The sequence below is a fragment of the Nymphaea colorata genome, chromosome 6, assembly GCF_008831285.2.
Source record: "Nymphaea colorata isolate Beijing-Zhang1983 chromosome 6, ASM883128v2, whole genome shotgun sequence".
In the NCBI taxonomy this organism is placed as follows: Eukaryota; Viridiplantae; Streptophyta; class Magnoliopsida; order Nymphaeales; family Nymphaeaceae; genus Nymphaea; species Nymphaea colorata.
The window spans coordinates 3,462,427-3,483,590 of record NC_045143.1 but is presented as its reverse complement, the minus strand read 5'-3'; the positions used below and the strand labels follow the sequence as shown (position 1 = coordinate 3,483,590).

Here is a 21,164-nt window from a genome sequence, read left to right as displayed (position 1 = left end):
GTAGAACTAACAGCAGTATACTTTGATCAGGAAACTTATTTTTATGAATAAAGAAGCCAGCTAAGTTGATCATTTCCAAATTCAGCAAGTTCTTTTGCATCATCTTTGATTTTACATCTTTCATAGCAATGCAGGAACATCTGATATTATGACAGAAAAAGGAAAAAAGAATCTTGTGAAGGATATTTGATCTCTTCATTTAGTTTAAATGAGATGACTTGCGCCACTGTCAGTTGGACCATAAGGTAAATAAAGCACAAAGTCGAAACAGGAAACCAACACTTCCCATCATCAACCAAAGATCCTTCATCTCAGGACATACCATATTTGCCACCAGTTGTTGGCCCATTTCCTGCCCTCTCTTACTATTCAGTGACCATACCATGGCATACAAGCTCTTCCAGCCCCTTTTTTAGCCTGCCAGCAGCAGTCTCACAGTCTTCTTCTTTCAACCCCCCAAAGGATACTCTGATACGTCCTGGACCACCACTTGCACTTCCAGGTATCACAACTACCAGATGGCGCCTCGCGAGCCATTGAACAACAGAGAAATCATCTGATAGGTGATCAGGAAGCTTTGCCCACAAGTAAATGGCACCCTCTCCACCCTTGATGGCCTCCTCACCTAGTGGTGATAAAGCATCTCGGAGCAAGTTGCGGCGCTTGACTAGGGTTTGGACCTTGGTTGCTATCCACTCAGAACCAGCTTCTAATGAGTAGAGAGCAAGCCGCTGGCTGATGATGGATGCACAGATGGGAATGTTGTCTTGCACCTTAAGGAGCTGTGCACCAAACCCTTCTGCACTTGAGGGATAAGCTATCTGCAAGCATGCATAACAACATTCACGAGACACATTAATATAACAAATTAATCCGTTAGCTTTATAACTTCAAAAATCACAATTATAATTTGTGCATTGACAGGCCCTACAGTGACCACCAGCCATATATGAACTGAATGTCAGCAGCAAGGTAACCTCTGATCATCCAAATACCATTGGTTCAATCGATCATTTTCATATAGGCATCTTTAAAATTGCTGACAAAAGAATATACAACATACATATCCAACCCTCCACCCCATCATCCCGTAAGCCTTTGAGAAGGAAAACAGATTGACAATGTGATCGCCTTCCACACATGAATGCTTTAGCCCATCATACATAAAATACCTGCACAAGTAAACAGAAGTACATGAATACATATTAATAGCCTACAAATAAAATTTTGTTGACATCAACTGTTAGCCACCAGCTAACAAAGCTTGTTACAAAAACAAAGGCACACTCATAAGACCCCTAAACTCACTCATGCAGGTCCTAATCCCTGATTAGGGCTTCTTCCTCCCAGAGGAAAGACACTTCAACTTCAGCGATAGCCCTAATTACAGCTGCCCTATCCTTATTTATAACTATTCTTGGGTCAGTCTAGTGGACCCAAGCCGCAACCCAAGACCCGGTCACTATCATCAACACACACCATGCTTAATCAGTGAACAAAATTATGATTATTCTAAATGCAGAAAGGAATTTACAATACAAAACAAGATAATGCATGTCAAGCGTCAACTAAACAATCAGTTTATCTGTATATATCTGCCGGATGTTTCTGCTGGCTATGTAAGAATTTGATGAAAAGGTATTAGTGTTGGCAGAAGACAAAAAACAATGAAATATGACTTGTCATCTTGGTTCTTGGCATTCTTTCATAAAAAAATGAGCAGCATACTATGAAATTGAGATCAGGCAGCAGACATGACAGACACCTTTGATCAGGCTTAATTTATTGGACATAATTTATCATGGATGAATTTTTGGGATTCTTTCGTCAAGAATTGCCAGCGTACTTTGAAACTGAGATCACGCAGCAGACATGACAGACACCTTTGATCAGGCTAACTTTATTGTACATAATTTAACAAGGATGTACTTAATGTGTTATAATTAATTTTAACAAAAAATATTTATCTTACAGTCTGCAGTAGCTGCCTCAGGAAAAGTTGAGTACTCAAAAACTTTAACGATGTTTCCATCGAAGAAGTGAATTTTATCCAGAGTTTCACTGATGACATGTAAGCAAGGATATAGTGGCTGAGCTAGAAATATGAAAGGCATCCATATATATACACTAAGAATTGCCGTACCTGCATTAAATTTATTCTGGCACAATAAACCTACAGATGTAATAGACCATATTTAGGAAGGGAAGCCTTACTCATAGGTGTTATCTACTACAAGCCAAGCACCAGCCTGTCTACAGATATCTGAGATTCTCTGCATGACAAATAACAGCAGTGAGAAGTTACACCAAATGTGCAGAAACTTATTGACAGTTGTAAAGTTCACCTTCAAAAGGGGCTCTGGTATATAGGTTCCAGATGGGTTGCCTGGATTTACAACAGTGACAAGTTTTGGAGTTGGTTTGTTCTCTAACAGAGTCTTCTCTAACCAGTCTGTAACATTGAAATTCTCACCAAAATCCAAGACCACATATTACTGTTTGGCCAGGTAAAATCAAAGCAACTACTTGGAAGGAACTAAAGACTGAGGCTTCAAATAAGAGCCAAAAGTTCGCAAATTTAATATTGTAACTGACGATCTTGTGTTGGAATCCCAGCTCTCAAGCCTGTGAATACAAAAGTGACAAAATTGCTAGCTGTGGAATGCAACTTAGAGAGTGACTGACAATCCAGAGTGTGAAAATACTTTAGTGAATGCTATCCAACAGATTAATTTCATGTCCAGACTTTGTTTTTATGTCCACATGAACCATTAAACGGATCAAACTCAATGATTTACATGAACATAATTGAAAGTTAATCATTAGTATCATTTAAGCTGATTTGATAATGCTGTATTTAAATGTCTTCTCAGCTATAGTTGTTTAAACTATAAAGTAATGCATGAAGTGAAAATTACTAGTACATGTTAATTATTAACATACAAAAATATGCATCTGCATTACAATCTATCAAGAACCTAATCTACACATCATTGCTCTTTTCTTTTCACAAATTATGTCATCAAGTTTAGTTAGTAAAATATAATTATGTAAGTAAGAGACTTCCATGGCAAGATGTGCATTTCCAGTTTAATAAGATAAAAAAGTAACAGTCTGGAGAAAGAAGGCATTATGACAATACCAGTAAAATTGATTGTCAAGCAGACATTAAAGCAGGTCAAGTCTGCAATACATTTTGTGGAATGATTTGATTCTTTACATGATTATTGTGGAATTTCAAGGTTGCATTTTCCCTTCTTGTTTCATGAAAATATTGCTTTGACTACTGCTTTTGTTTTGCAATAACAGCAAAAAATGTATAACATATAATCAAGAACCATAAACAACTGCAAATATTTTAATCAGAAAGATAAAACGATTAACAATTTGTCAAAAGGGCCACTAGTACCAATATCTACACAAATTAGAGACATTACAAATATTTACAATCAAAGAAACCAGAAAAATGTTATAACCTGCATCGGGCTGGAGAGTTTTAGGATTTCCAGGGCCAACCAATATGTTTGTAATGCCTGTCATTTGGAAGGACATGTATGCATTGAAATAGTATGGTGCAAACATTACAACGTAATCTCCAGGATCACAAAGTGTAAGAACAATATTTACAAATGCCTGTACAAGCAACAAAAATAAGATATAAACATGTTGCCATATTAGTAAGATTCAAAACCTCAAACCTATGCATATTAACTTGTAAAATGGAGAAAAGTTTCAAGTTAGATCATCATATTATCTTATCAGACAAAAAGTTAAAAGCATCTGGAAACACAGCCCATTTCAACACTTTGATACCAGAACAGTTAGGAAGATCAAGAAGGATGATTCTGTATGAAAATGTTCAATCCAGGATAGACCTCAATCAATCAGTGCATTTTGTCATATTAAGATTTTAGTCACTAATGAGCCATGTGATTAGATAGAGGCGATGGGGGATCAGGGAGGATGATTTTGGAGAATCGTATTTAAGACATTTTATTCCTAGGTGGTAACAGAAAGCATCAATAAGCGATGGACCTATGCTACAGTATGATAATAATTGCACGATAATATTTCAAATTTCAAATGCACAAAAAGCCTCTGATCTAATTGAAATAGCCATCTATTCTTTAGATTTAATATTTTGATGTAGTAAAAATCATTTAGAAACTGGTAATACTCTTCACACTCAATTGAACTGTTACTATTTTTATATGGAACCTATGGCTAATATGATCGTGTGCTCTGGAAGTACTCTAATAGAACACAAGGTCCTCAATAGGATCATATTTTCTGCAGATGATTGTTCATGCATGCATTTTTTCCTATTTTTAAGACTAAAGGATATTAATGTGCTTATGTATCGCAAACTTCTGACTTCCACGTGTGATCTTTGTTCTTTAATATTGATAATCTGTGACAGAAATGAAAAGACCCATAATCATATCTCTTACGAATGAAACTCCAGAGAGCCACTAATTGTCAGAAGAGTCCTCTCAGTATCCCTCATGAAAACCCAAACAAACTAGAGCTCCTTTTCACCAGTCTCCCAAGCACAATGGGAAGTCCAGCCAGACCTGGGGTCTCACCATGGTTCAGTCATTGTGAACACAGTGTTTTATAATTTTGTATCAATTTATAAATGCCAGTATGTCTAATGTATTGAAGAGTGAACATGGTTCACAAGAGGAAACCCAACAACCAAAAAATCCATTACTTAAAAGGAGATCTATTAGAAATGTCAGCAATTGAGAAAGCACCATTAAGGCATTAAGCAAGTTTTCAGAGGAATTAAAACACTGAAGGCCTTAAAAAAGAAAATATATATATCCTCTCCAGAAAGGTAAAGCAAGAAGGAAAGTATTTCTGATTTGTAAAAGCAAAACTGGTCAAATTTACACAAGTATGACAAGCTACTCCACTCACCTGGTTTGCACCAGCAGTGACCATAACAGAAGAATTGAACAATTTATTCTCTCGTCGAAGCTGCAATTTGTTGAACTACTAATCAATATCAATGAAACCTTGATTTTTTTACAATATAACATCAAAATTTCAAAGAAGATTGCACAAGCTAACAAAATTCATGCCAACACATTGTTCACGTTCTTCTCTTTAAATAAAATTTCGCACATGCAACTTTAAAAGTCACCACAATATATGGAGATCAAATTTTAAGTGTTGTTCACTCGTGTTTACAGGTCAGATAATGTAAGGAACATATTTGATAAGTTATGCCAAAGTTCAGAAGCAGAAAGACTGAGATTGACTGAAGAATATTAAATGCAAAGTGGGTAATTCACATGCCAATCCATGGAAAAGCACAAACAGCTATGGTGGTAAGACAAGGGTTTCAGGTAACAGTTCCCAAATAAGTAATTTCAATGAATACCTTTTCAGTTAATGCTTCTCTAAGTTCTGGAAGGCCTTCATCAGGACCATATTGGCTAGTTGATGGCTGCCATACAACTTCTTTGACCTTTTCTAAGGCATGATCTGGCGGTTGCCAATAAACTACACCCTGCGTTCAAGATGAACATGATAAATTCATAATTGCTAAAATCATCTGGGAGGTAAAGAACGAGGACAAAAGTGTACAATGCAAATCATATATCTTATGTGTCCATTTTGTGACTACATCCACAGTCACCATTTTCCCGGTTCCATAAATTAGAATGAAGGAAAGCAATCCACATCGGATTATCAGGAGACACACACTTTGAAACCCCTCATGAAGTTACAAAATGCCTCCATAAAGGTAACCATTGGATATTTTTTGGGCCAGACAAAGATAGACTAGCGATCAGCCATATGTGAAGAAATATTGCTAGTTGGTGGGTGAGGTTTTGATGGGAAAATATGTGTATCTTAAAGAGTTAAGGCTGTGAGGATGGTTTTGACTGTACAAGGAATTGTTTTGACATTTTTTTCATGCTCATTTCATTCGGCAGAGGATGCTGTTAGCCTGGTACAGTTGGCACCTTGGCAGTACGTATAATTTATCCACGAAGATTTATTGTTCAATGGTGCAATAAGGGTCATCGGCGAGTCTAGTATTAAGTGACTGCAAGGCAATCATACCTTTTCTACAATGGTTGAGAAGAGTTAATTACCGGCTGCTACAGTTTTTCCAAGTTATTTTGCTGGATAGCATACGTATTACAATATATAGTCATGAAAACTAAATCAAAAGACAATAAGTATGGTTCTTTTATCTGTTTTCCTAAATTAACATTAAACCTAAACAAATCACATCCGAAAATACAAAAAGGAGCAGGATTTTTTGTCTTGATTAAATCAATGTTTTTGGTCCATCAGCACCATACGACAAAATTAACTACACCGAACTTAAGTGTTTACCAAAGAATAGAAAGCATCAAAATTATCACAAGATAGCTTTGTCAATCCTAAGCCAATGAAAGAAAATGCTAGCGTAGTTCTGAATATACAGTGCTTGGACAGTTCCTTACATACCTGTGCTAGTGAAATTGCTCCTTTGATTCCTCTGAGCAATTGTTGTATCTGCAAGAACACAGTATTTATCATGCATCAGAATGGAATCTTTAAATGGCAAAGGACTGGATGCGGTGATTCCCTAGGATTCAGGAAGAAAAGCATTGTAGATGTCGCTTAAGGATTTCAAGGGGATTCTCAGCTTACCAGAAGATTTTCTAAGCTAGTCCTTCTTTTCGCATTCAAGCGGCCTACATTGCCATTTTGCTTTCTATATGTGATTCTGTCAGCATGTTCGTTTCCTGTTTGCATTTTGTGAGCAGCACAATTTTGCGTTTCAACTTGGCCGCGTCTCTTTCCTTTCCCTAACTGTGATCCTTTCATGTTTAATTTCAGTTTTTATGTTCATGCACTTTACCTATGCCAAGTTCTTTTCATTTCTTATCCCAACATATTTGATGTGAGGTTCTGATAATCACGCGACGTGCTTTATACTGGATTAATTACTTGGTTAGAGCCAATCTATGTCGCATGCAAATTTGTTTACAGTGCTACCAAAGCAGGTGGATGTGGAAATTCTACTGTTGCAGTTGATGATCAAATTGAATAGCTCGCCTGAAGCAAACTAGTTAGGGTTTTGGTTACCATTAAACGACCATAGACCGAGGTCAGAGGTGCTCAGATGGGGAGCGAGAGCGAGAGAGAGAGAGAGAGAGAGAGAGAGACATGTCGCTTACCTATGTTTGCAAAAAGCCGATGCTACTACTCCGGAAACCCAAAGAAAATCCCGTTTTTGATCAGAGAGAGAGAGAGACGAAAGAAAACAACGAGAGACGTTCAAATCTTCAAGAGAGGAAAAAATCGGGCATACGCCAGCGAGCATGTTTTATCGAGATGGTAAGATCTGAATTACGTTTCTAATGAAATGACTATCAATTGTAGAATAACCACCAAACTAGTCGAAGAAGCGGCCACTAATCTCTGTGGCTGATATAGTTATATATCGCGTTTATAGTGTGTGTATACCTGAACCATGACAGGAGTTTCGGTCTCGATAGCCCTCCTCGCTAGCTTTGCGAATGTTGCCATCACGACCGCTCACACAGAGAGCTGCTACAGTTTCAGTAAACGCGACCGCGAGAGAGAGAGAGGGAGAGACTGAAGAACACCTCGATGGGAGAAGGATCGAGGCCCGAAGAACACCTCGATGGGAGAAGGATCGAGGCCCGAAGAACACCTTGGTGAAATGGAACAGGAGGAACTTATGGGCTAACCCGGAAGGAAGAAAACAGAAGGTGGGAAAGCGAAGAGGACTAGTCAGCTCAAAACTGTAGCGCCACCTACCCCTAATCACGAACCCGATGCGTCAAAAGGACGGCCGCGGAACGACTCCAGCCGTTCCCTCTCTTTCTCTCTCTCTCTCTCCCCACGATATTTGATCCCATCTCCATCCAACCCGCAAAATGCCAGAAGCAGATTCCCGACAACGCGCACACACACCCTCTCTCTCTCTCCTTCCCTCTTGAGTGTTGGGCGTCTGCCCACCAACCTCTCTCTCTCTCTCTCTCTGTGAACGTTGCGTCTGCCACCAAAACGCTAGAGAAGGCATCAAACAGAAGCAACGATTAGGTGAAGCAAAGTGAGGACAAAAAAACTTTCCTCTACCACCAACTCAGTGCCTCATCTTTTCAACGATTCGTGGAACTCTGTTTATCCAATTCACCACAGGAATGTGCTCCTCTGAAATACCAATTTTCCAACTGAGAAAAAGCCAAACACAACAGACACGATTGTTGCACACCCTTCAAGAATGATGAGATGGACCAAGCATCTGCACACCACAGAAATACACGTTTGCAGTAGCCGAACGCGAAGAACGTGGAAAGCTTATCCTGATTTTAGGCAGACATCCGGAATCCGAAGCAGAATCTGAAGACGTGGAATTGCCGCATCGTTGGTCCACCACTTGAAAATCCTCATTATAGCGTGCAGAAAAGTTCACGTTGGTTTCCTCGTGAACTGATACCTGCCGTGAGAAGTAGAAACGAAGAATTTACCATAATGCTTACCTGCCCTAGACGGCTCCATAAACCGCAACTAAGCAATAGAAATTAAAGAATTCGTGGAAAGAGCTTGGTCTCAGTTTTCTAGATGATCACTAGAATGGGTTGCCCTCAAGATCGAGAGTTTCGAAATTGAGATTCTAAATCACTTTTTCCCATAGAGGATTACTCCCTGCGAAACAGTATATTCAGCATCGACTGCAAGCCGGGACACCCCACATGAAAATTTGACGCAGTAACACTTCGCATATATTTTCTGATTTCGGCCCTCTGCTACACCAGAGTCTTGATCAAGGTGAATAATGTTGTAAACAAACGTGAAACAAGAAAATTTCAATAACAGCAAGCTACGCATTAATAATGTGTTCTCGAAACCAAATGAGTTAAGAGGAAGCAACTAAAATATAAGAGCATTTTTAGAACTAATAAGAGTTTACTTTGAGGAAGAAATTTTTATAAATAAAATAAGCCAGCCAGGTTGATCATTTTCAAACTCAGCAAGTTGTTCTTTTGCATGATTTTGAGTTTGCACATCTTTCATAGCAATGCAGGAACATCTGGCATTATGTAGACGAGAAAGAAAAGAAGAATCTCGATAAGATATGTGATCTGTTCATTTATTTTAAACTAAGATGATTTGTGCCACTGTCAGTTGTACCATAAGATCAAATGCAGCAGAAACTCGAAAGAGGAAACCAACTATTTCCTTCATGAACCAAAGATCGTCCATCTCGGGACATACCACATTTGCCACCAGTAGTTGGTCCTTTTCTTTCCCTCTGTCACCATTCAGTGACCATTCCATGGCTTACAAGATATTCCAGTCCCTTTTTTAGCCTGCCAGCAGCAACCTCACAATTTTCTTCTTCTTTCAACCCCCGCAATGGATACTCTGATATGTCCCGAACCACCACTTGCACTTCCAGGCAGCACGAGCACGAGATGGCACCTCACAAGCCATTGAACGACAGAGGAGTCATCTGATAGGTGGTCGGGAAGCTTCGCCCACAAGAAAAGGGAACCTTCTCCACCCTTGACGGACGGCCTCCTCACCAGGCGGCGATAAAGCAACTCGTAGCACGTCCCGGCGCCTGACCAGGGTTTGCATCTTCATCGATATCCACTCAGGACCAGCTTCCAATGAGCAGTGAGCAAGGCGCTGGCCGATGATGGAGGCACAGATGGGGATGTTGTCTTGCACCCAAGGAGTTGCTTGGCAAACACCCGTTAACATCAACAAGAAACATCGACAAGAAACATCTGATCATCCAAACACCATTGGTTGCAGCGGCAGAGCCACGTTCAGCCCATAAAATTTACTTTACTTACACATAGAAATGTTATTAATGTTCAGTTTTTACATACGAGTTCTCCTTATGGCCCATTTGATATCAGTAACATGTTGTTACTAAACTATAAATCTATCTCATAAACTGGGGTAGATTTTTAGAACATTGTGTTAAGTGGGTCTATGAATCTATCTCAATCTTTGCATGGAACATAAAAACTTATTGTTGTCAAACATTTGAAATTGAAAGTTAGAGTGCCCCTTAACCACTGGTTGGTTGGATCAATCATTTTGGTAAAGGCTGCCAATGAAAGAGGAGACAAGCAAACATACATATCCAACTCTCCACCACATCATCCCCTAAGCCTTTGAGAAGGAGAACAGATTGACAACATGATTGCCTTCTACGCGAAAAAAGTTTCCAATTTGTGGAAAAACTTCCCAAACTTACGCAAGCGCGAAAGACTGCTCCACTCAACTCGTTTGCACCAGCAGTAACCATAACAGAAGAATTGAACAGTTGATTCTCTCCTTGAAGCTGCAAATGGTTGAAGTGCTAACCAATATCAATGACACCACTTTTGATATGTTTGACAAAAAATAACATCATAATCTCAAATTGCATGGGCTAGTGAAATTCATGGTAACACATCTTCAGGTTCTTCCGTTTAAATAAAATTTCCCACACGCAGCTTTAAATTGAAGTCACCATAATATAAGCATATTAAATTTCAAATGTTGTTCACACGGGTTTACAACTTTACAGATCAGATAATGTAATGACAATACTTGATAAGTTACGTCAAAGTTCAGTTGCTAAGACTGCGATTGATTGAAGAATCATGAAATGTAAAGCATAGTCTCAATTTTTTCTTTTTTTAGTTTTAAAGGGTTAGGTTTTTTTAGGTATAATAAAGTGAGCTTGAAAAAAAAGGAAAAAAAATATGGTAATTTTTTAAAAATAAAATACAATAAGTGAGAAACTAATAACAAGGACCTGGAAAACTAAGTCTATTTACAACAAATAAAAATTAAAAAAAAACAATCAGTTAGGCATTTAAAATGTGAAAAATAAATAAAACAAAAAAGGAATAAAACACGAAAACATCGCATTTTTTCCCTTTTTTAAAAAGAAAAAACACTTTTTTTGTGACTACTTTGTAAAGTATTGGTAACTCATATGCCAATCCATGGAAAAGCTAGCACAGAAAGCTATGGTGGTAAGAGATGAGTTTCAGGCAATAGTTTCCCAAAAATATATATAAATTTCATCAAATACCTTTTGCGTTAATGGCTGCCAATATAAATTTCAACAAATACCTTCTGAGCTCTGGAAGACCTTCCTCCCCACCATATTGGCTAGTTAATGGCTGCCGATAAACTGGACCCGGTATGACAAAATAGCAGTCAAGGTGAACATGATAAACATCACGGATGCTACAAATCATTAGCAAAGTAGAGCACAGGGACAGAAGCGTGGAGTGCAAATCCTTCTTTTTCTATTCATGCTTGAGACGCATAAGCTATTACACAATTTCAAAAATTTTTTACTGGATAATGTGTTACAGTATGTAGTCATGAAAGCCAAAAAAAAAAAAAAGAAGAAGAAGAAGAACGATTCTTTCATCTGTTTCCGCTGATTTAAGATAAAAAAAAAACAAACAAACGGTTGCATATGAAAATATGAAGAAGGGCAGGATTGCTTTGTTCTTCATCCATCAGCAGCATATGATAAAAGTAACTACATAATGCCAACTTAAGTATTTGCCGCAAGTGGGAACAGAAAGCATTAAGAACTTTATAACAAGGTAGCTTTGCCAAACCTAAGGAAACAAAAATAAAATGTTGTTTAACTTATTTTTTAGTATGCAATGCTTGGAGAGTTCCTTGCGTACCAGTGCTAGTGAAATTGCACCTGGGATTTCCCTGAGCCATTGTTGTACCTGCAAGAACACAAGATTCCTTATTTCCTCATGCATCATATGAAAAAACGACTGCTCAGTTTATACTTGCAAATGTAAGGAATCCCCTTGGATTCAGGAAGAAAGGCACTGTCTAGTGGCACCTAAGGACTTCAATGGGAAAGATTTTCTTAGGCAATCCTTGTTTTTTCCTCATTGAAGCGGGTCTACAAGGGCCATCTTGCTTCGTATGGGTGTTTCTGCCAGCAGGTATGTTTCCTGTTCGCGATTCTTTGAGCAGCACAGTTTTTCGTTTCAGCTTATCTTCATCAGATTCCTTTACCGTGGTGTGATTCTTTTGTGTTTTAATTTTCAATGTTATGTTCATTACCGGTTCCAACGTTATCAACAGGACAATTGCATTCAGAGCAGATGATTGTATAACTGAACAATGATAGAACTTTCGGTCTTGGTAACGCTCCTCGCCGCTTGTTGCCATCACGACCGCTCCAACAGAGAGCTGCTACACTTTCAGTATGAGAGACAGTCTCAAGAACACCTCGATGGAAGAGAGAGAGAGAGTCTGAAGAACACCTCAGTGAAATGGAACCATGGTAACTTCTGGTTTAACGCGGAGGAAAACAGGGACGAGAAAGCAAAAAAAGGGCTAGTCAGTTCTGTAACGCCATGTACCCCTAATAGCGAGAAACACTAATTGGAGGTTCTCTCTCTCTCTCTCTCTCTTCTCCGTCCAACCTGCAAAATGCCAGAGCAGAGCAGATTGCAGACAACTAAGTCTCCTTCTCTTTATCATTGCGTGTCCACGTCTACCGACCAAAAATGCCAGAGCAGACGTCCAACAGATGCAGAGATTAGGTAAAAAAAAAAAAACCGAGCGGGCAAAAACTTTTACCTCTACCACCAACTCAGTGCCTCATCTTGGAGCCCTGTTATCTTCAGTTCACCACAGGAATGGACTCTGAAATTTCAACATACATGGACATCTCAGAACTGCATGTTTGCAGTTGCAGAACGCTAAGAAATGGAAATCTTGTCCTGATTTTAGGTAGACATACAGAATTCGAAGAATGACTGCAGACCTGGAATTTGTGCATCATCGTTTCCCCACATGAAAGACTTCACGGTAGAGTGCAGAAAGTTAATGCTAATTTTCTTCTGTCACACCGAGCAGGAGTACTCTTCATTGTTCCCACTCAACCCCTCGTCTGTGCTACTACCTTCAGCGTGCTTCATCTTGCACTTTAATGGCTTCATTTTGCAATGCGGAAAGTTGACACCTTAGAGAGATGCAAAACAGAAACTCAAAACCATACCAGCCCCCACATAGAAACTATCACTTAACCATCTGAGAAGTAAAAACAAAGAATTTAGCACTAAACGGCTCCGTAAACAGCAACTAAGTTACTGAAATTAGAGAATTTGTGAGAAGAATAACTTGGTTTCAGTTTTTAAGATGATCGCTGCACGAGGTTGCCTTCAAGATCGAGAACCTTGAAATTGAGCTTCTAAATCACGTTTTCTCCGGATATCGAGAAGTTTACTTTACAGTCTTACCAACAACAGAAATCCACCCGGAATTTGTCGTAACAGCCAATATCAATCCATTCAACACAGAGACTTCCTGCAATTTCACTACTTTATATCTTTCTGCTGCTACTTTTTGCGAAGAGGACTGGAAGTCCATCATCCAACCACAGTGTGAGAGCCATGTAGTCCTATGAAAATGAAAAATTAGCATCTCATTGAAAAAAAAAAAATCAGAGGACAGGTAGGATTTTGATTTAAGAAGTGACATCTGATCTTAATTGAATTATGTTTTTTAAGTAAATATCCTATATCTAATATCCAAAGTCGATTCTTAACATATCATTACGCAGTTCGAATTCCATTTAAAAGCTGAGAAGGGGACCAATTGGAGAGCATGTTTTATTCTTTGGCCATTACAGAGAGCAGCACAAGGATGAAGCTTCACTTGCTTTCCTCTACAACCACCGGCCATGCGCTAATCGTGGACCCTAAAAAATGCTAATTGGCCCATCACTTCTGCGAATCAAATTGGATCACCAACTACTCCCGGTTTAGCAGAACCTTCCTACTAGAATATTCCTGCAAGTAAGGGGGTAGGCAGCAACGAGCCGAGTCAACTCGGGCTCAACTTGAACTCGCTCGAAAAACAATGGTTCGTGCTTGACTCGCTCATAAACGACTTGAGTTCGAGCTTGCAAAGATACTCGAAATGAAAAATGAGTCGAGTTCAAGTTTTAGAAACTCGGCTCGCAAACTGGTACTCTATATAATCTTGCTAAAACCAGTCTTAACTTTTAGGGCAAAACAAATTTTGACAAGTTACACGAATTAGACAAGTTACATAAGTTAACGCTTACATAAGTTAAACGAGTTACATAAGTACACGAGCTAATGTTTACATGAGTTAACATTAAATCAGTTAATGCCTAAACAAGTTAAATGAATTAAACAAGTTGAGTTCTAGCTCGATTTTGTGCAGTTGAGTCGAGCTCGTGCTTGCTATAAGGGGCTCGACTCAGCTCGTGTGCAGCCCTACTTTCATGGAGCGTCTTTAAAACTTTAATTCATAGTTGGAACTTGGATAAATTTGGGTCCAGTTATATGGGGTAGCTCTACATGATCTTGAGTCACTACAATGAAAAATTTGTTAATCATATATTTAGTGTCTTATGAAAAAAAAAAAATTCTAACTCCACCTTGCATCCAACCATCGGTTTGGGCGGATGGTCGGCAGATGTGCGTGTGCATTGGGCCCATCGTAGGTGAAAGGACTTAAGATATAACCTGCTTGCCAAATTAGGATTTGAAAATATCATTTCTATTTGTAATTCAGTAGTTATAATAAGATGCATTACCATAAACCGACAGTTGTTTAAACAGCGAAACTATTATAAAACATAAACCAGGGAGAGACCAAAAAAGGAACAGTGAAAATTTGTCTTCAAAAACTAATAAGAATAAATTAACAAACAATGCTATGAGATATTTTCTTGATTTTAAAATCAAGCGGGGGACAAAGTAATTCGATTTGAAGCGCTACATCATTTATTAAATTTTTTATTTTTTTATTTAATTTTTTCCTCTTCGTCTAAAAAAATTATTTACGTAAGAAAATTTTTGCCGATATGCTTAACCAATTCCATTGAATTACAACAAATTGGTCCATTCAATTTCGATAAAAATGACTTCTTATTAAGTTATTACTTTGTGCGTCCTTTTAGTGGAAAAAAAAGGAATTTTCTTGCTTTTGAAAAATTAGTTTTTCATATTTAATAGAAATTAGTTGATTCTGAAATAAGTATAATAGATTTCTCGGCTCACTTGAGGTGGGAAAGGTCATGTATTTGACCCTACAACACAACATATAGGGCTGCACAATGGGTCGAACCAACTGTACTTCGATTCGAACTTGGTCATAAAAACTTGAGCATGAAAGCCTGCCTATCACTGCTGCCACGAGGCTCGGATGGCCGTGGAAGCCCACCTGAAATTAGTCCCCTCAAAATCAGTCGTGTGATAGTTGAGGCCGCCGACTCCATGACTTGGGGGAATCAAGTTTGGCGTAAAACTCTCAACGCCTCGGCGGTCTATCCAAGCATATGATACATCTTTCAATTCAAATGTCGCGCTTGTTACCGTTTATAGCTATAAAAGCAATGCATCCAAACGCGATTCGAACCCTGCCGATCCAACAACAAAGATGCACGAAGGACAAATGAGCGGGGAGATGGGTTCCATTACAGTGACTAACTTTACAAAGCAACAAATTGGAGGCTAGCACGCGTTCCTACCTTACTTGGCCTCTTGCTAGGCCTATGTCTAATCGGGTCGGGTTGGTGCCCGACACTTTGATCGAATTAGCTGGCTGGGACAAAAAAAATTCCTGATCAGGACCACTCAAATTTTGGACTCGGGTATGACTGACATCACAAATTCTGGTGGAGGGTGGAACCCATACTTAATCATTATTTCAACTAGGCATAACTTTATCTTTGCATACATATTTATGTGGGCTTAGTTATTGGAATTCAGGCACATATACAGGCGGCTCGATACATTGCATCGGCAGCCCTTAACAGCTGCGTCCCCACTTAAAGTTCCCAAAGAAATTTACTTTTTATAATTTATCAAGGAGTTAAGATTAAAATTTATCAAGAATACATTCTCATTATTTAACTGGAAAAGAAGCCTAATATTTGGCATTAAGTAACTACATGGTGTTCCTTAGACACTCATTTTAGCAAGCAACATCTCTTATTAGAACACATACGCACACACGCACCCACACAGAGAGTATATCTATGGATATATATTATGAAATACCAAAACAAGCTTCCATCTTAACCTTCCAACCACTATAATTACAATAACACACACATATATATATTATTCTTATCTATCTCTCTCAAAATCTTATAGGAGAACACCCAGGGTCTCTATACAAAGTGCTCATGAAGGCCACCCGCTCCCTTCCTCAGTTCGAGCTCGTGCACTTCTCTGGGGTTCGTGGAGCTGCATCCACCACCAATGGGGGAAAAAGGAACAAAAACAAAAATACAAAAACAAAAATCAAGATCTGGAAAGTTCATGAAAAATTGAAGGTGCCTGATGTGGGTGCACTTGATCGCTGCTGGATCTGAGATCCTCAGCTCACAAAACTCAGGGAAGGCGGAGGATCCGATTTCGAGATTGAATCGGTCCTTCAAATGCATCCTTAAGTAGTCATCAGTATGAAGAACCAGGCCAAAGACCGGTTTGCTTCGTGCATATGAAACCCTTGGGTCGGACCTGGGTGAACTTGGTCCGGTCCTAGCATCACCTATCTTGTCTATTTGGTCCTACCAACTTGGTAATGTTTGATATTTGCATACCTAGTCCAACGGCCTCAGAGCTCTTCATCAGTCGCATACGCTTGCATGATTCCACAAACATCCTACATATAAGAAGAAGCCAAAAAAAAAAAAAAAAACTCAGTATTATATGAAGAACAAATATTACAGGTCCATCCTGCTTACTTAGGGAGGTTTCGTGGAAAATAATTTCTTAATGATTCTTTTTTTCACCCGGAAATCTTTTGGAAAATTATAGAATGCCCACTTTACTTTGTGAAATGATGGGTTTTCGCTTTAGAGTTTTACACTATTGAGGCGACTTTAAATAAGCAAGTCAAAGCAACTTTAGTTAGATCCCTTGCCCAGAGAATTATTTCTCTCTTTCCAGTAAAAAAAACTTCACAACTTTCGAGCAGACGCTTAAGCGGAATTTCCAATTACATCATATGCATCATCTATAATGTCAAGAAACTTACTTCCAAGGAACGTCTCCAACAAGCATCCAGTCGCCGTCTTTATCTTCATAAGTGGGAACATATTCCGAGCCATTCATTCGATCCATGAGTTTGCTCTCGCCTAAGTAGTTGCCTGCAGCAATCAAAACACTGTATTTAGCTATCTAGGATTCAACCCACTTGCGCCCTTAATGCCATCTAGTTTTTTATTGAGGAGAAATTAATTTTTTGCCTCTCAATATCACTGAGATTTAATGAAATGTAGTTGGCACAGTTTAGAGCTGTTTATTGATGAGAGAGAGAGAGAGAGAGAGAGAGAGAGCTTTAATTTTTCTCTTTATCACCCCAGTTATTGACTTCCACGTATAAATTTTTAATAAATAATAAATAATTATTGTCATTCTATTGATATTTATTTTACATCAAAGACACCCTCATCAAGAAGGCAGCAGGAAAAAGACACCCGAGCCCCCTACTTATAAATGTTGAAAAAGGCAAAAGCTTTCCATGTTCACACGGGCACTTGTCGGGTCTTTTCCATGCATTCCAAAGCATCTTTATCATCTTTTATAAGAATGCAATGTTTTTACTCTTTCACATGAGTGACCAGTGACATACAAGTTTTTAAATGAATTGACATCGTTCTATAATCCTTATCCCTTCTTTAGCAGCAGCAACAGACACAGTGCATAATCAACTTCATACATGACGTTTGCTATCTAGAAATCAAAGCAAGAACGTAGCTGGACGGTTAGTTTTGTATCGTCATCGAGGAAAACCTACAAACAAGGAGAAATTAAGAATTGCCTTTTTCCATAGAAAAATCTTTTGTTCCTTTTATAAAAAAAAAATTAGATATTCGAAGCGGAAAAGAAAAGGGAGAATTATGAGATATTTCTAAGCATAAATTAAAATATATGAAAAGAAAGCGGGAATGCGTACATATGGTGAAACAGCTGAACATCTCCTCTAGGGCCTTGAGCAGCTGCTGGTAGCTGTCATACGTCTCCAAGTCTACCTTCCGTAGATATGGCGCGCCGTCTACGGCGACCTTCACGTAAGTGCAGCTCTTCAATGCGTTCACTCTGTATGATCTCACCGGCGGCCACCCCACCACCTGAGCCCTGTCCACCAAAATATTTTTGAACAAGGTTATAAACTCATAGCGTCCACATATACTAGCAATCTTGAGATGAAAACAATCTGGAAAATTTAATCACGCTTTAAGAGATATATGGAAGCAACAGTTAGAAATCTAGACGTCCTCTTCTCATGGATCGTCATCGATAAATTGAGAACAAGCGTATGCCGTAACGCTTGTTGTTTTCGTTGTGTTGGACCGCCGGCTATTGTCCGGGTTCTTTCTATTGTTTTTTCTGAAGGAAGCCTGTTCGTGTACTTTTCTCGCGAGTGAACAGCGTTTAGCTACTTTTCTCAAAAGATAGAGGATGTAAATCAAAAGTTTGAGTCCGTAAATCGAGAAATTCCTCCAGGCGAGAAATAATGGCCGGGGGATCGGAGACGCCCGGTACTCCATCGACGGTCAGGGTAATCAGGTAGGAATTGTTCGGCTAGCGGGACCATCCATCCTCAGGCGGGAAATACCCGCATAAAGGGTGTGATCTCCCTAGGGAACAAAAGTTTCTTGAATTGCTAAAAAGCGCTCTTTTCGTAGAGATACAATCAAAAAAACTTCCTAGGGCGCAAAAATTTCGCTCTAGCTAACCTCAGGGAATATTTCTGGAATCTGAAATTTTCACGTTCTGAGATCAGAACGAAGACGAAAGCTCCTCGAAGAAGCAAATTCAGCAGCTACAGGAGCCTCAGAAAATAAGTTCTGGGAAAATTTAAGCGCGGGAGGAAGGAAAAAGAGAAAGTAAAGCTTTTTATCTGCAATTTCCGCCCACAGGAGACGGAAGATGAGATCGCGCTCATTACAGGCGGAGACTCTGCTTACTTGGAAGCCGCCGGCTTCCCGGCTGCGGCTTTCCCGGAGCTCTGGACTTCCTCATCGGCGCCTCCTCTCCCGAGATTGAGATCCACGGTCTCGGCAAACCCGCGCTTCTGTGCAGACTTTCCCGCGGCTACCTCCGGCTCGGCTGCCCCGGACCTTCTGCCGCCGGGTAGGCCGAGGGTGAGCTCCGTCACGGTGGCGGACTCGTCGTCTCCCTCCGCCGGCATCTTCCCTCTCTTCTCTGCCTCTAAGATCACCATCTCTCTCTCTCTCTCTGTCAATGGAGTTCTGGTGCAGGACAATAGAATCAGGGGAACGGGAGGGGAAGACTCCCTGCTTATCAAGGGGAGGAGAAGGGGCGACAATCCGCACTAACAAAAATTTTCTCAACCCCCCAAAGGGACACGTGGCAGAATATGAGCGGCCGGATCGCTCCACTAAGCAAAGACTCCACTGTGACGTCGCCGATGACCCAAGTGACCCACCCACCTTAGACCTCCCCACACCCACTTGGTCTTCACCCCCGCTACTCGGCTCAGCTCAACTCGACTCGACTCGACTCGTTAATACTGTTGAGTTGGAATCCATTCACTAGCCTACCCAAGATGAATTTTATAGGATGAAGAATCTTTGGGACCATGTTAAGGCCCGGGTCAACCCATTGGTGTATGTTATGTGTACCATAAAGAAACTGGTTCAAGTGAAAACGGGTCTGGAGCAGGATCCAAGCATCCGCTAAAATTCCAAAAACCTTGGACCTGGAGCAGCAGTGCAGAGATCCGACCCATCCATGGGCCACTGGCCTCATCGCCTGAGGGCGGTGACGTATTGGGACTTCCGGAAACCCTAGCCGAGCCGGGGAAGTCGGCTGGAGCCGAGCCGAGAGGAGAGGGGGACAAGAGGCATCGGAGGTGGGCCCGTGTGTCGAGGGTGCAGCTCCCGCACAGGTCAACATGGTTGCACCAACGGGAAGCATGTGCGTCGATTCGTGGTCACCGGGGCCCCTCCTCTTCCCATGTGATCCTGTCACTCTGCCGGCGACGTGTCGTCGTCTGATTGGCCACATGCTCCGGCCGGCGGGCCATAGCTCCTAAACCCTCCCTTCCAATCATGTCCGGGATTCTAGGCGGCTTCTTTTTTTTTCCTCTTAATGTCAAAATATATATATATATATATATTATGCTACGTTTTATGATTTTCATAAAGGTTTAGATTAAATCAGTTGAAATTAATTTAACGTGGTTTGGAAAGCTACAAAATAAAAAAAAAATGGCATCATATGCAACATAAAGCAGTGTTGATAAACTTTGATTGGGTTGATTTAGAGTTGCAGTTATGCCGGCCATGGAAGCATTGATTGGTTAATTTGACGTCTACCAGAAGCTATAAATGGTGCAACTTAAGGCGTGCTTTAGATGCCCTAAGACTGTGTGTCCCAGACAATCTCTTTTAGACCAAGACCTCTTGTCATGACATGATGCGAGTGCGTCTCATTTTTTGTTTTTTTTTGTTTCTTTTCTTCCAATTGCTCATTTTTTGTTTTTTTTTTCTTTTCTCTCACTTGTTATCATGAGTCAAGACTATACATACTCAGACACAGTAGAACATTTGCATTTGCAAAGGTTAAAGGTGAATTTTAAAAATTCTAGACATGCTCAATTTCCATTTGCTTCTTCAACCAAAAAATAGTTATTTAGAGTGAAAAAGAAATACTTGAGTTTGAGCCGTTTTTTAGTTTCACTCTCTTGAATGAAAATTATGGTTGTGCCCTAGACCTCATTCACTCTTATTTGGTGATCAAGATTGAGCAAACTTAAGCTAGTCAACACTTGCAATAATATCTATTATATAGAAAAATTCTTCCCTTACACCAAATACCTGCCCCTTAGGGTATGATGCATGTAATGTTGAAAGCGGCCGCCGATGGAAGAAGTCATTGCCTCTCTCTTTCACAACCCGCCCTTTTGCGGCCATGCGGTGTTTCACTAAAAAGTTTGCCTCCTAAGTGATTAGTGGCAATGCGAGACAAAATCAAGTCGTAGAAAAGGTGCCCAATGCAAAGGAAAGTCTCCCTCTTTTATTTATTTTTTTTCTCTTTTTCTTTCTCAAAGTGATATATGTGTTACGTCTATGGCAGACAGCTCTTCACATGGAAATCCATGGGCGAATGACG

At 39.8% G+C, this 21,164-nt stretch overlaps 2 protein-coding genes across 2 annotated transcripts; both read right to left on the bottom strand.

The window, feature by feature from the left end:
- Positions 1–18: 18 nt before the first annotated feature.
- LOC116255909 (aromatic aminotransferase ISS1) lies at positions 19–8,240 on the bottom strand. The gene is made up of 9 exons (XM_031631993.2): positions 7,477–8,240; positions 6,472–6,519; positions 5,390–5,518; positions 4,924–4,983; positions 3,477–3,633; positions 2,346–2,452; positions 2,215–2,273; positions 1,064–1,172; positions 19–821 (listed from the first exon to the last, which is right to left on the bottom strand). The coding sequence occupies exons 1-9, from the start codon at positions 7,537–7,539 to the stop codon at positions 366–368; spliced, it is 1,188 nt and encodes a 395-aa protein (XP_031487853.1). The 5' UTR covers positions 7,540–8,240; the 3' UTR covers positions 19–365.
- A 7,806-nt stretch (positions 8,241–16,046) lies between these two features.
- LOC116256197 (auxin-responsive protein IAA1) lies at positions 16,047–19,322 on the bottom strand. Its single transcript, XM_031632480.2, has 5 exons — positions 18,995–19,322; positions 17,980–18,161; positions 17,059–17,170; positions 16,622–16,683; positions 16,047–16,262 (listed from the first exon to the last, which is right to left on the bottom strand). The coding sequence occupies exons 1-5, from the start codon at positions 19,249–19,251 to the stop codon at positions 16,225–16,227; spliced, it is 651 nt and encodes a 216-aa protein (XP_031488340.1). The 5' UTR covers positions 19,252–19,322; the 3' UTR covers positions 16,047–16,224.
- Between the last annotated feature and the right edge of the window lie 1,842 nt (positions 19,323–21,164).

Excerpts from the sequence above, each read along its gene's own strand:
- LOC116255909 (XM_031631993.2), bottom strand. The coding sequence starts at position 7,539 with ATGGCAACATTCGCAAAGCTAGCGAGGAGGGCTATCGAGACCGAAACT. Across the intron at positions 5,519-6,471 it reads GAGCAATTTCACTAGCACAG|GGTGTAGTTTATTGGCAACC; the intron begins GTATGTAAGGAA and ends TCTTGAACGCAG. Across the intron at positions 1,173-2,214 it reads GTAGTAGATAACACCTATGA|GTATTTTATGTATGATGGGC; the intron begins GTAAGGCTTCCC and ends TTACTTGTGCAG.
- LOC116256197 (XM_031632480.2), bottom strand. The coding sequence starts at position 19,251 with ATGGTGATCTTAGAGGCAGAGAAGAGAGGGAAGATGCCGGCGGAGGGA. Across the intron at positions 16,684-17,058 it reads GTTGGAGACGTTCCTTGGAA|GATGTTTGTGGAATCATGCA; the intron begins GTAAGTTTCTTG and ends TCTTATATGTAG. Across the intron at positions 16,263-16,621 it reads CTCTGAGGCCGTTGGACTAG|CTCCACGAACCCCAGAGAAG; the intron begins GTATGCAAATAT and ends TGGTGGATGCAG.